Source organism: Sinohyriopsis cumingii, chromosome 15 (genome assembly GCF_028554795.1).
Source record: "Sinohyriopsis cumingii isolate HCF-2022 chromosome 15, ASM2855479v2, whole genome shotgun sequence".
Lineage (NCBI taxonomy): Eukaryota > Metazoa > Mollusca > Bivalvia > Unionida > Unionidae > Sinohyriopsis > Sinohyriopsis cumingii.
In genome coordinates, this window is record NC_142975.1 from 70,949,583 (window position 1) to 70,964,317 (window position 14,735).

General features: G+C 34.1%; 1 protein-coding gene and 1 long non-coding RNA gene across 4 annotated transcripts in view; one reads left to right on the top strand and one right to left on the bottom strand.

Annotated features, from left to right (window-relative positions):
• LOC149782042 (uncharacterized) overlaps positions 1-9,573 on the top strand; it is a 76,512-nt gene extending 66,939 nt beyond the window's left edge. For both annotated transcript variants that reach the window (XM_089933450.1, XM_089933451.1), the window contains exon 6: positions 6,215-9,573. In XM_089933450.1, coding sequence (XP_089789576.1) covers positions 6,215-9,138 — 2,924 coding nt within the window. In that variant the 3' untranslated portion in view covers positions 9,139-9,573. The remainder of the gene's footprint in view (positions 1-6,214) is intronic.
• Positions 9,574-11,086: 1,513 nt separating this feature from the next.
• On the bottom strand, positions 11,087-11,746 carry LOC149782043 (uncharacterized). 2 transcript variants are annotated; one of them, XR_016414208.1, is made up of 3 exons: positions 11,646-11,746; positions 11,500-11,527; positions 11,087-11,351 (listed from the first exon to the last, which is right to left on the bottom strand). It is a non-coding gene; the product is annotated as an uncharacterized LOC149782043 (long non-coding RNA). The 2 variants fall into 2 exon arrangements; XR_016414209.1 differs by having other exon boundaries at positions 11,087-11,321; positions 11,382-11,527; positions 11,646-11,739.
• Between the last annotated feature and the right edge of the window lie 2,989 nt (positions 11,747-14,735).

The following is a 14,735-nucleotide window of genomic DNA, read 5'->3' on the forward strand; positions in this document are numbered from 1 at the left end:
TTAAATTAAATTAAAGAATCAATCCTCTTAATACAACTGAATATCTTCCAAGACTGGTAATAATTTTAGGAATGCCTAATTCTGTGTAATAATTCTCTTCTATACAAAGCTATTATGCAATACAAAGAGCGTTGCATTAGAATATCTTGACTGTCAACAAGGTCACATGGGTTACACTAATCATGAGTTAGGTCAGCCTGGCCTTTCAGAATGTCGAATTTGATGTATCATAAGGATATCAAAAGTTGCAGCCACATTGGATTGTTTTGTTATCAATGGCTTTAATTTATTGACTTAGAAGGAAATATGTTTTGCGGCTATCGTAAAAAAAATTATCCCAAACTGGCACAGGTTGGAAATTCAACTAGTGTTTTTTGTCAGTGGAACTGACATATATACATATATGAATGTGTACAAAATTCCAGATCAGTGTCACATAACCGTTTACAGCCCACCTATGACAAAAAGTGTAGTCCATTTATAAAAATTTTAATTATATAAACTTGAATATTATGTTATTAATTTTATTGTGTTAATAGTAACCACTGTCCTATTTATGGTTATATTCATATATATTTATATATATGTGTAACCTATTTATTTTGGTGATTCAGATGTAAGAAATATCATGCACATGACACATCTACAATGACAAAGTTATGTCAGAGGAAAAAGGATATCCAATGGTGTCAGCCTTTACATTTCTCCAGCAGATATATTACTTGATCACATTACATTAAGATTACTTTCTTTGCTACCTTCAAATCCAGCTATAAAAGATGGAAAGCGTCTTTATGTGTATATATCATATAAACAATGTTTACACTCCTTTATATATGCTAGTTAGCTACTGGTGTATCTGGCTTCAACCAATTTTTCTTTCACTGCCATATTGCTAAAACTGTCTTCCAGACACTCCAGTTAAATTCTGTAAATTTATTCTTAAGTGCCTACAACATGTTTGTAAAATCTGTTTAATGTATAATATTATTGCAGTTATTTTGCCATTTGTTATTGTCACATGTGATTACCATAGGTAACATTCAGTTTCACCAGACATTTTCAGGCACTGTACTTGTCAGCTTTTGCTAGAAGTGTAAACAATTTAAAATCGTGAAGAGGGACACAAGACGTGTCTAAGCATACAATTGCTCATTGGCATACACATTAGAAATGTGCACTTTGTTATGAAAATACTTCAGCCAGCATTTTGGAAAGCAGCTCAAGAGCTACAAGAAAACAGTATGTTAACTACACCTCATGTCTCATTGTTGATTAGTTTCATGGGGGATGTTGTGATACCATCTCCACCCTCATGCACATGCAAGAATAACACCCAGAATATACTGTAACCGTGAATACAGTAGAATTGTTGATTAGTCTCATGGGGGATGTCAAGATGACCTCTCCACCTGCCATCCCTACAGAAACAGTGCCGGAACATATTGTATCCATTACTACAGTAGAAAGGCAATTCCAATTTAGCATATGATCTTGTAGTCTTAACCAGCTGAGTGCACAGTCCAGAATCAACTTTTAGTATGTGTCTGTATGGTGCATGTGGTAAAACAAATGACTTTCCAGATCGGGGCCCCCGAGCGGCCGAGTGGTCTAAAGCGCTTACCATTATGGATCACCGCCATCTCACCACTGTCTGCGTGAGTTCGAGTCTCAGGCTCAGCTAACGTTGGTGCGTGAGAAAGCCTGCCAGTAGCTTTTCATGGGTCAGTGGTTCTTCCCAGGGTTTTCCAGGTTTCTTCCTCAACCAATTATACTGGCCACCATGTATAGCCTGTCTTGTGCTGAAAAATGGCGTTAAACCCTACAAGTACAACAACTTTCCAGATCAATGAAATACATATTCTCAGATAAGAATGGCTTTGTTTAGCGAGGTTTGAACAAAATGGATGTAATACCAAAGTACAAATAAGTCACTCGATATTAAGTGATAGTGGTTAGAATTTTTCTGAACAGCAGGGTGTTTACTGTATTGACAATCAGCTGGCTAAAGTATTGTGACATCCTTCAGTAACGTGTGTTTAAGTGACTATTACTATTGTGGATGTACGTAGTTATTTGTAATTAGAGTGCAATCAAATGAATGCATGTGTGCATATATATCTTAAAATTAATTGAATAACCAAGCTTTGATTTTTAGGTTCCTCAGTTTTATTGCAAAATTAATTAATCAAACTCAACAATAACAGATGTAAATGTGTAACTAAATAATAAGCTTAAGAATTAAAGATAACTGAATGTATCATCGTATTTGATTATACTGGCACAGTGGTGAATATTGCAGTAAAACAGACAAAAATGAAACATGGGTTGATAACTGATATCTCAATTACACCAGTTGAAATAAATGATGGATTTATAATGAAATTTCAAATCATTAATCTCTGTTATATGAAAATTAAAGCTGTATGCTTATACGTTTAAAAAATCATTTATAAGCAATGATTTTACCCATTACTTCCCCCTCCCTTATCTGAAATAAGACTATAATCAAATCAGTTTTATTTACTACAAATTGAAATAATAATAAATTTAATATATGTACCTATAGTTTTGATTTCTGACCTAAAATAAATGGTTGACCACCCTCCCAATTCCGCAAAGCTTCTGGTTTATATACCCTACAAAATCCTGTTCGGCATGCTGAATTCTGTGGAAAATCTAACCCCCACTACAGAACATATTCAAGAAAATAAGAATATTCAATAAAGAACAACATAATTTTACAAGAATGTAATAAATATTCATTAAATAATAATTACCTCGTACCGTGACACAGAACAAAATTTCTTTGTGGAGAAAAATAAAAACAGTCTTCTTCATAGTTTCAGAAAATTTTGGAGGTGCAGATCAAAACTACTCAAGACTGCTCCGGTGGCCTAGTGGTTAGAGTGTCTGCCTCGGATGTGGGAGGTCGTTGGTTCGATCCCCGGCTGAGTCATACCAAAGACTAACAAAAATGGTACTAACAGCTCCCTTGCTTGGCGCTCAGCATTAAGAGGTTAGTGTTAGGACTGGTTGGCCTGGTGTCAGGATAATGTGACTGGTGGGACATCATGCCACATGTCGTCGTTGTTGTTGTTCTAGGGTTTAACGCTATTTTTCAGCACAAGATAGGCTATACATGGCGGCCAGTATAACTGGTGGAGGAAGAACCCTGGAAAACCCAGGGAAGAACCACCAACCCACGAGAAGCTACTGGCAGGCTTTTCCACGTACCCACACTAGCCGAGCCTTGGTCTCGAACCCACGCAGACAAAGGTGAGATGGCAGTGATCCGGAACAGTGAGCACTTTAGACCACTAAGCCACTCGGGGCCCCATGCCACATGTCAACGGTTTGATGCCCCAGTGCTAGACATCACTACAAACTGCCACGCTGCAGACATCGTAGCGATATGACTGAAACATTGTTAAAGCTACGTTAAAAATCCAAATCACACACACACACACACAAAACTACTCATGACCAACAAGTGAACCCTAGCGAGGCTACTGCAGTGAAGTCACACACTGCATTAGACTAGAAGTAATAGCAAGGAAAACAGTTGCCAATAGCAGGCTCAAAACAATAAACAGCAAGAAAATTATATAACAGACACAGGTATTTATAATATTAGAGTTGGTTGCATTCGCTGCCAACAAATTTCATTGCTGATTGTTCTTAAATCCTTGCTCATCACACATCAATGGAGACCCCCACCAAAGTTGTAACGCTGCTGTAATCATGCTAAATCATCACAGTATATAAATATAAGTATGTAAATCCATGGTATGTTTACTGTATTACATGTTGTGTTTACTGTATTAACAACCAGCTGGCTGCAGTATATGCCACGGTATGTTTACTGCATTGACAATCAGCTGGCTGCAGTAGATGCCACAGTATGTTTCCTGTATTGACAATCAGCTGGGTAAAGTACATGCCATGGTATATTTACTGCATTGACAATCAGATAGTTTACCTTATGGCCCTGTAATTAAAATAAATTTACAGCAAATATACATGCAATTAGCAAAACAATTTACAATGTTAACATTTACTGAATCAAAGAATACGAAACACAATAGAAGTTAATACAAATATAATAGAAGTTAATACAAATATAATAGAAGTTAATACAAATATAACAGAAGTTAATATCAGTTACACAAGGTTAACATACTGCTATCACATAGATGAATCACAGCTACCACTTACAAATGTTATGCTGTCATAAAATCAGGATTACTCATTAAAATATTTGTTGAGGTATACTTTCTTTCAAGCTGAAACAGTAGGTGCATGCTGCAAACTATTCTATCAGACAACCATTATAAGCGTAAGATTTCTGAAATTACTCTACCTGGTCTTTCGTAATATATAAAGTGTTGTACTCATGCTAATGTTTCTTACGAACTTAAAAACATTAAGATACTTGGCACATAATTATTGAAGACCTTGAAAGAACAGCTTTTCTAAAACTAATCTAATTTTATTGGCATCCACCTGAGGGTGGTGAAAAGAGATGATGTAAATGTTAAAATATCTTTAACATTTAAAATCACCCTAGCAGATCTTTCCTGCAAACTGTATAGTTCCTGCATGCAATAGGTTTCTCTCCATAGCGGTACGTAAAATATAGAAAAACACTTCTCAGATCAACTGATCCAACGTAAAACCTCAAAACCATTTTAAATAAAACGAATTGAAAAGCAGTCTTCTATGCTTTAGGACATGCCATAAATGTTTCTTATTGGAGGTATGGAAAATACATTTGATTTTAAAATGAAAAAGTTATGTTCAAAGGAAATATGCATATATCTTTTATTGAAATTACATCTGTTATCATTGATACCTATTTTCCTTTTTGAATTACCTTTTATTTACTGTGTCTTTTAAGGACGTGCATGATATATAGGTAATAATTTGTAGCTTATGTTTTCTTATTATGACATTTGGCAACAGGTATTCTTCAACATATCCACACACACAAAAAAAATAAGGTACAAACATTCAAAACATGATATGCAAGGCATCAACATGAATGTTGTGCTTTTGTGGTCTTTCTGTTATAAATGTGTCACATGATGCGATCGATGACTAGGAAGCATGTTTGAATTTAAGAGAATTCAGTGAGTTTTAATATCTAAAATAAACTATTGGATAAAAGTTCTAAATTTCTTATTAACATATTAAAGAATGTACCAGTAATTTGTTTTGTGTGTATAGACTGCCTCCTTCCGATTCCATTGGTGAGAGTCATAAATTATTAGTTAACTCTTGAGTTTTAAGTGGGACAGAATTTTAAGTAATGATACAAGCATGCGCCAAAATTCTTACAAAATTCTGACAATTATCTTAATTGAATCAGTTGTAAGTTTGTTTCATAGTAAAAATTGTAACTCCAAATGTTTTTTTAGCATATTGTCTATCAAATTTATGTCAAGGTGGCTCCATAGCAATGTATTATCAACTTGTTGGATAATATACTTTTGAATTCTTGATCAACCTAGGCAGAAGTGTTTTTTATTACCTTCACAATTTTTTAGTGGTGACTTCTACAAATTATGTGTCTTCATGATGAACATTTTTTTAATGTGTTCTCCAAGCAGATGGTGCTAGTTTGATCACTTTTGGTATACATGTTCCTTGGCATGGCTATACTGAATCAAATTTATATGTGGCAGATTCACATGACTTAAATACTAACTATAACCAAAACACATCTTCAGCGTTTCTAGAATGGCATAACTATATTTACTTAAAATTTCTTAACAAAATTACATTTCCTGCCACATTTGTTTAATTTCTGGATCCAGGCCAGGCAGCTATATCAAAAAACCTATTTTCAGCTTTTTATTTGGAATGGCTGAAGTCTTATTTACATGTCGTTGTTTTGATAAAGTCATTTACTGAAATAGGTGGCTACTTCTCACTCACTTATCTTGTATTCAAATTCCAATTATTTTCAAGTTATACAACTGTTTTCTTAACATCTTCTAGTCTGTGATGCACATCATCACAGTAAAGTTAGAAAAAGAAACTGGATTTGTCTTCTGTTCGTTTCATGCTTTCTTCATTTTGTGAGAGAAACTGCATACAGTGTATACAAAGATTTTAGTTTTATTATTTTAGAGCCATCTGTAACTGTACTGCAGTATGTTCAGTCTATATTCATTTGTTCAATTTAATTTTATATCTTTTTTTTCTGCAGAGCTTGAGCATCTGCGTGCTGAATTGCTGTCACGGTACAAGTCTTTAAGAACCATTCCAATCTCTCCCTTTGATGAGAACGAAGAAGTGTTTACTCCTGATAACTTCTACACTGACGTTGTTATAAAAGATGAAGATAAAGAGAGAAAAATACAAGAGCAAGACCAAAGTCCAGTATCTAACAAAGATTTATTTGAAGCGAGACAGAGAATAATTTTGACAGGTGTTGCAGGTAGTGGCAAATCAACCTATTGTAGGAAACATGTTATCACATGGTATAACTTACAAGAAGACAAGAAAAGAGCTGCTGGTAAAGATGGTGCAGGCCTTTCAACCCATGATTCCTTAGATGAAGATCTCCTTAAATTTGATCTTTTGTTTTACATCTATTCACCTGTAATTTCAAATGAAACAAATGTTGTAGAGCTTTTGTGTAACCAATGCATACAAAGGGAGCTAAAAAGAGATAAAGCAGAAATTCAGGAAAAAGTTTCCAAAATTTTAAGTGATCATCCAGAAAAAATCTTGATCATATTTGATGGACTGGATGAATTGGAAAAACCTCCTGAATTTTTAGAAAAATTGTTCAAGAGATGTTTATACCCAAGAGTCACTGTTTTAATGGGAATGAGACGATGGCAGATTTCCAGGCTTGGTTTAAAAGCAACATCCCATTATGACCTCCTTTTGGACATCCAGGGTTTTAGCCCAAATAACGCTCTCAAGTTTGTTGAGAAGGTGATTAAATTGGACAATGATATGTATGGGCAGGCAAAAAGTATAGATATATACAGTCATGAAGAAATAATATTGTCCTTTAAAAATATACCCCTTCTTCTCCTCTTTCTTGCCCACATCTTGTACAGGAACCAAAGCCTTCCTGATAAACGCACAGACTTTTACGATCAAATACTTGATTGTCTCATTGAGAGGCATCATACGAAAAGTGGAAATAACTCTTTTAAACGAAGGAAAGTTCAGGAAAACATAGACCATCGTTCAGAAATGTTTCGTGAGAAATATCTGAATAGTGCTTGTAAGGTTGCCCACCATTTCCTACTAACAAGAGAAGGTGGTGTTTCTGTAGTAATACCTGAGAAGGAACTGATTCAAGAACTTGGGGATGATGCAGATATGAAGCTCAGTGCCCTTCTTGACTGTGGCATAATATCCAAAGAAGACTTCTTCTCTCCACTGGAGAAGAATATTTCTATTAAATTTCTCCATACGTCAGTTCAAGAGTATTTGGCTTCTATCCATTTAGTTCAAAATGAAAATGCCTTTCAGTCATTTTTACAATCCCTGAAAACACTGAATGATGTCCTTAGGCATGAGAATCTCTTCATTTTCGTATGTGGTCTTGATGCAGGTCAAGGTCACAAGGCTTTCATCAGAATATGCCAAGTTTGTGATCTGGATCCCTGTGTTCTAAAATATAGACAAGGAATGGATGATGGTGATGATGATGGTGGTAGTTTTTATTTCAAAGTAAGTGATGATATTGAGAGCCTGAATGAAATGTACAAAACATGCATGAATGAAATGGATACACATAATCCTCTTGAAATACCAGATATCTTTGCTTTGAATGATGAATGGTACAAACTAGTCATGTCAAGACAAAGTTCATGCTATGTCAAGTCACTAAATCTGAACTGGAGTGAAAAAAGTAACCGTGTGCTTGACTTGAGTTCCCTTTCTTACTTAATGTTCCTCACTCTGTCGAGTCTTTCATTGTCTGAGGAGCAAAGTAGATCTCTGTGTAGCAGTATCAGTAGCTTTACTCACCTGCACAAACTTGAGCTGTATGACATCACTTTAACTGATGGTGTACTTGATCTGAGTAACCTGCATGATCTTACCTCCTTGAAACTGTCTACCTTGGATATTTCTGAGAGGTTGAGTAAGTCTCTATTCAGGAGCATCGGTGCCTGTACTAAACTAGAGAAGCTAGAGCTGAATGACATCACACTACATGATTGTGTACTGGATCTGCATACCCTGACTTGTCTGATCTCCATCAGACTTGATCGCCTTATCATCTCTGAGGAAAACAGACTTCAGTGTTGCAGTATCAGTGGCATTGCTCAGCTGGAGAAACTAGAGAAATTGGACTTGCTTGGCATGAAACTGTGCATGAGACAACATGATGGTTTACCTGAACCAAGCAGACTGATGAGGCTGAAATACATCAGAATGGTTGAGGTAACAATGTGTGAGAAGTGTAGTATTTCTCATTGTAGTATTATTAGTGGATGTGGTCACCTAAACAGCCTAGAACTGGATGATGTCGCACTACATGATGGTATAATTGACCTGAGGGACTTGACTAACTTAACATTCCTCTCACTGCTCCAGGTATCTATGCCTGATGGGTGTAGTAGATTCCTGAAAAGTAGCATCAGTAATTGTACTTGCCTGAAAAGCTTGACTCTATGGTATATTACACTAAATGATGGTATATTTGATTTGAACAGCCTGACACAGCTGACCTCCCTCGAACTTCAAAGTGTAAACATGTCTGATGAGTGCAGTAGACGTCTCTGTCTTTGTATCAGTACTGGATTTTTTGCTCACTTGAAGAGACTGCACATGAAGCGCATCACACTACATGGGGTATTTGACTTGACTACCATGGCTAGCCTGACAGACCTCAAACTGTTTAGATTAACTATGTCTGAAGAGTGTACTAAATCTCTGTGTAACAGTATCAATGCCTGTACTAACCTGGAAAAACTGGAGCTGCGTACCTTCTCATTACATGATACTGTACTTGACCTAAATAAATTTAGAAATCTCAGTTTTCTAGAACTCATTGATGTCACAATGTCAAATGAATGCAGGAAAGTTCTGAATGAAAGTAAACAGCACTGTCCAAAACTGAGACAAATTGTTCCAAAGACCCAGATACACCTAGACAATTAGCAGCAGTTTAAGTGCATATATAGTATTCTACATATTTTTAAGAATCCAAAAACTAAATGTTTATGATGACATATGTAATGCTTAAAATGTGCTGATATTTTTAAATCTATATGATAATTTGTGGCAAACGCTTTCATGTATTTATGGCAGAAACCTCCTGTCAAATCATATCATTCCTTCATTTCACATTTAATGTTTAATATCTCTTTTGAGTTTTTATAAATTTTATCGTCTTTCTCATATTTGGAGATCTACTCAGATTATTTGCCTTTTCTGATTTTGATGGAGAAAGCAAAATTGCATATATGAGACCTTTGAGATCATTATCCATAAGACTTGTTTCTCATATTCTGGAGTGTGAAAACGTTTCACATAATTCTGAACTAAAATCACTTGGAAAAGTTTGAATGGAGTTTTAAAATAATAAAATAATAATAAGTAATAATAAAATAAAGTTATAGAAAAATATCCAAGGTAGACAACTGGGAGAGACGTGCGATTATAATGCATTGGAAATATGTCAGTATAAGAAACCATGTGAAATTGTAGATTGACATTTAGCCGAAGTTTCTGACTTCTCACCACCACATAGTACCTTCTGGTGAAAATAAATCTGAAACTAATATTTTTGAGGAAGAAGAAATGTGACATGAAAAATATTAAGTTACTTTCTCAATTTAATTACTTTGTAATTCATGTGTATTATTATTTTCATGTATATTTGCAATGTTAGATTATCCATTTTACATCTGTACTGAACTTTTTATTTTTTTGTTGACTTTGTGGAATTCAGTTAAAATTTTAACAATATGTACATAAAAAATTGAGAATATATTTCTTTATTTAGATTTTAGTATTTGTTTGTGGTTAAGTTTAAACTAATAAGGGGAATGGGGGATGAAAAATGCTACACTAATGGAGAAGGTGTCCTTTTTTCTAGTGCTGATGTGAGGAGCTGGGAATGGGCATATGTTAATTACACTAATTCATATTTTCTCATGGCATGCTGATTGCGTGCAATAGTGGTTTGTAATAGAGTATTTAAACAATGTACTTTTTTTATTTTCATTGTAAATTTGTAAAACTCCAAAAATATTTGAGTGCCCCCTCCATAAATATGTGTATTTCTAGACCAAAAACTCTAAACCTTTCAGTTTCAAATAAAACATAGTACATTTGTCAGGTAAGATGCACAGAAGTTTCTTTTGATGCTTTGAATTTTCTGCATTCAGTACTTTGTTACCATGGAAACCTGATATAACATAATTAGTAAAATAATAATAATAATAATAATGACCTTATTTAAAGAGGGTAACACAATTAGCTAAAAACTAATCTACCTTGAGGCCCTCATACAAAGGAATTCATTTATTTAAGCTGCATCTCTGAAGCCACTGGATATATTGGGTTTGGAAGAAGGAAATAGAGTGGGCATTTCTAATCTCAACTGGAATACTATTCCTGAGCAGAGTTCCAGAGTATTGGAAACTTTTTATAAATAACTCCTTATTTGGTTTGGGAATTTTATACTGTTTGGTAGACATGGATCGCAGGTGGGGAGTATTACCAGGTAGCCTATACTGGAATAGTGATTGTAAATATTCAGGAGCACTATTCTGAGATATCCTGTACATTAATTTGGCTTTTCTCAAACAGGTATGTAGTATGTACATTATGTCATGTGTACCATATAGTAATAACATAAGTAGTATCAAAATTGAATATTAGACCTTAAAGTACTTTCAGGAAGAATCATCACATAAATCAGGGATGGGGGAGGAGAGGGGATATGTAATCTCTAGATGACTTGTTATATCATTTATACATAATAAGTAGTACATTGTAACAGGGACAATACATATCACAGTAAATGAGGTGGTTTTCAAGTGGGGACATAAACTGGGAAAACCACTTGACATGGATGACATAACCATTAGCCGTTTTATATAGAGACACCCCCTGCCATTAGATCCCAGACTGCAAAGTAAGCTGTGATCCCTGTCTGATTTAGTTGTTTAATCACAGTGGTGAGAATGGAATCAAATAACAGATTTTCTAAATCTAGTCTTTACTGATGACTATGAATGAATAATGGCAAAAGAAGGAACTATAAAAGATTTTAGTGTATATATTTTCTTTTTAACGTTTTATTTATTTTAGACATTTTGCATATTTTCTTCTACCTACCTAGATCATACAGAGAATCAGTCTACCTACCTACATCATACAGAGACTAAATCTACCTACCTAGATCATACAGAGAATCAATCTACCTACCTACATCATACAGAGACTAAATCTACCTACCTACATCATACAGACTAAATCTACCTACCTAGATCATTTATAGACTAAATATACCTACCTAGATCATACAGACTAAATCTACCTACCTAGATCATACAGAGAATCAATCTACCTACCTACATCATACAGAGACTAAATCTACCTACCTACATCATACAGACTAAATCTACCTACCTACATCATACAGAGACTAAATCTACCTACCTAGATCATACAGACTAAATCTACCTACCTAGATCATTTATAGACTAAATATACCTACCTAAATCATACATAGACTAAATCTACCTACCTAGATCATACAGAGACTAAATCTACATACCTAGATCATACAGACTAAATCTACCTACCTAGATCATTTATAGACTAAATATACCTACCTAAATCATACATAGACTAAATCTACCTACCTAGATCATACAGACTAAATCTACCTACCTACATCATACAGACTAAATCTACCTACCTACATCATACAGAGACTAAATCTACCTACCTAGATCATACAGACTAAATCTACCTACCTAGATCATTTATAGACTAAATATACCTACCTAAATCATACATAGACTAAATCTACCTACCTAGATCATACAGACTAAATCTACCTACCTAGATCATTTATAGACTAAATATACCTACCTAAATCATACATAGACTAAATCTACCTACCTAGATCATACAGAGACTAAATCTACCTACCTACATCATACAGACTAAATCTACCTACCTACATCATACAGAGACTAAATCTACCTACCTAGATCATACAGACTAAATCTACCTACCTAGATCATTTATAGACTAAATATACCTACCTAAATCATACATAGACTAAATCTACCTACCTTAGATCATTTATAGACTAAATCTACCTACCTAGATAATACATGCACTAAATCTACCTGTCATCGACATGGAAATTTGTAACAAAGCAAATATTTTAACACCTGTGTACATTTGAATATGAATATGAATACAAGATAATGTTTTCTACCAGTATTTCATTTTTAATATATTTAATTCTGTATCTTTCAGTCCTTCATGATTAATTGTTAATGTGGCAATTAAAATGACCAGGGCATAAAGAATGCATTTTTATGTTCTTTTTTATGCATTATGTTTCTTCCAAGTGTAATGCAGGTGAAATATTATTATCATTTTTAAAGCTGTAAGGAAAGGACAAAATCTTGTGTCTGGAGCCATGGGGCTACCATATTGTTGGATCTGGGCTACCATATACTGAAGCCAGATAGCTCCGCTTTTCGTGTATACAATATTAAAATAGTTTTTGTTTCAATAGATAACTACAAAATATTTTACAAAAGATAATTATTAAGAACACGTACTAAAGGAAATGAACAGTAATGAAGCTGACTGTGTCATATTTCAACTGTATGTTTGCCATCTTTGGGCTGCTGAATACAACCTAGATTGACAGGTTTTATTCCTGGAATTTAGTTGGGCTTCCAGCTGATTTACAAATTAGTCAGATCCTTAATTTCTGTTTCAGTTTTGAAATAATATATTTGAAAATAAGCTGTTTTGAAGGTTGTAACTCTAACATTGAATTCATTTTTTAATAAAGCATCTTTCCCGTAACTTGTCATTCGTGATCAGTGTTGAATAATCTACCTAAAATAGCATGGCTTATTTTATTTTATTTTTGTTCTTCTATTAATAAGTATTAATTCATGGATATATGTCCTGTAGTAATTTGTGTTGATGGTGTGTATATATGGCCTTTAGAAAAAAAAGGACATTGTACTGATCCAGAATTCACATAGTTCACAAGAATCACGTTCATAGACCAACTACCTTTTTTCTGAATGGAATGAAATAAACTATTACACAGGCTACTGTGCAATAAAAATGGTTACCTAAGATAGTATATGATCAATATGTTGGATTTGTGCAGACCATTTGTATAGCATTTGAAAGAAACTCTTCACATTGGATTTAAAAATGTCAAAACACTGTTCCATGCATTTGCATTATATGCAGTCCAAATGGTTGCTAAGAAAAGCAAAAAATCTAAACAATGCAGACACGATGTTGACTCTTATCTTTACTGCAAAGTAAAGTTGTTATATCTTTTTCAAGTGTTTGGCAATTAAAAAGTTTATGATGCAACAAAATAAAGATATTAAATTAATGTTTCACAAGCATTGTCTAGTGTACTAAGGAAAGAATTGTTGCATTTCAGTTTCCAAGACAACAAAATAATCGCTAAGGTTGTTGTTTGCTATTTGTGTTCTTACATGAAAGGTCAAATTAACTTTTTAATGTCATATAAATTGGTGTAAATATACAATAATTTGAGTTTTAAGAAGGAAGTAAACTTGTAGAAAATACGTCTTAATCAAATTTATCAGTATATTATTTTCTACAGAAGGCCCATTGATATCATATATTTTTTTCAAAAACTTGACCCTCATTTCATAGAAAGAGTATGAATCTTGTGTCATTTGATATGATCATGGGAAAAAGTCAAGTCTCAGAAAGTTGAGTAATTCTGAAACCCATTTATATAATATCTTTTAAGACGAGATTTTACTGAATGCATTCTTGAAAGACTAATAAAATTATTATACATAAAGAGTTGTTGCTTTTGTTTCTATTAGATCAATTTAGGAACACCCAACACTTTATGGATACACTATGTATGTATGTATGTATGTATGTATGTATGTATGTATGTTGTCTTCATGCATAGTGTAGAGAATTACATTGTGCAATGCATGGGCATCATTGCACTGTACTAATTTCTTTGGTTGATTAAGCATTTATAACAGAGTTAAAGTTTAAATTGACAGATCATTCAAGATCAGCTACACAAGAGTGGAAATAATAGTTATTGACTATTAGAATCTTAACAATGCAGTGTACAATAGGTAATCTAACCTGAGGGAATAAGATTTAGGTCAGGGATGAGGCCTGCTGAGTCCTATATGCAAGCCTAATGCTCCAAAAGTGAGATGGCTGTATCATGTTGTTGAAAACAAGTCAGAATATGAAATACATTTACACTTTGCACAATACACAAGGTACTAGCATGATGTGAAACAAATGATATCCCTTTAGATTTCCCTATCCTGCACATATATAGGAGGAAGATGTTAATCGTGTCAAAAAGAAAAAATTAGTATAGATCTATCTGGTGGGCAACAAAAATCTGCACATGCTGGAGAAATGGACGAAACCTAGAATCTGGGGTGCAGAATGAGCATGTTACCGCTGCATTATCCAGGGTCATTGACATCACAGAAATCATCCCCAGTAAAGGTTAT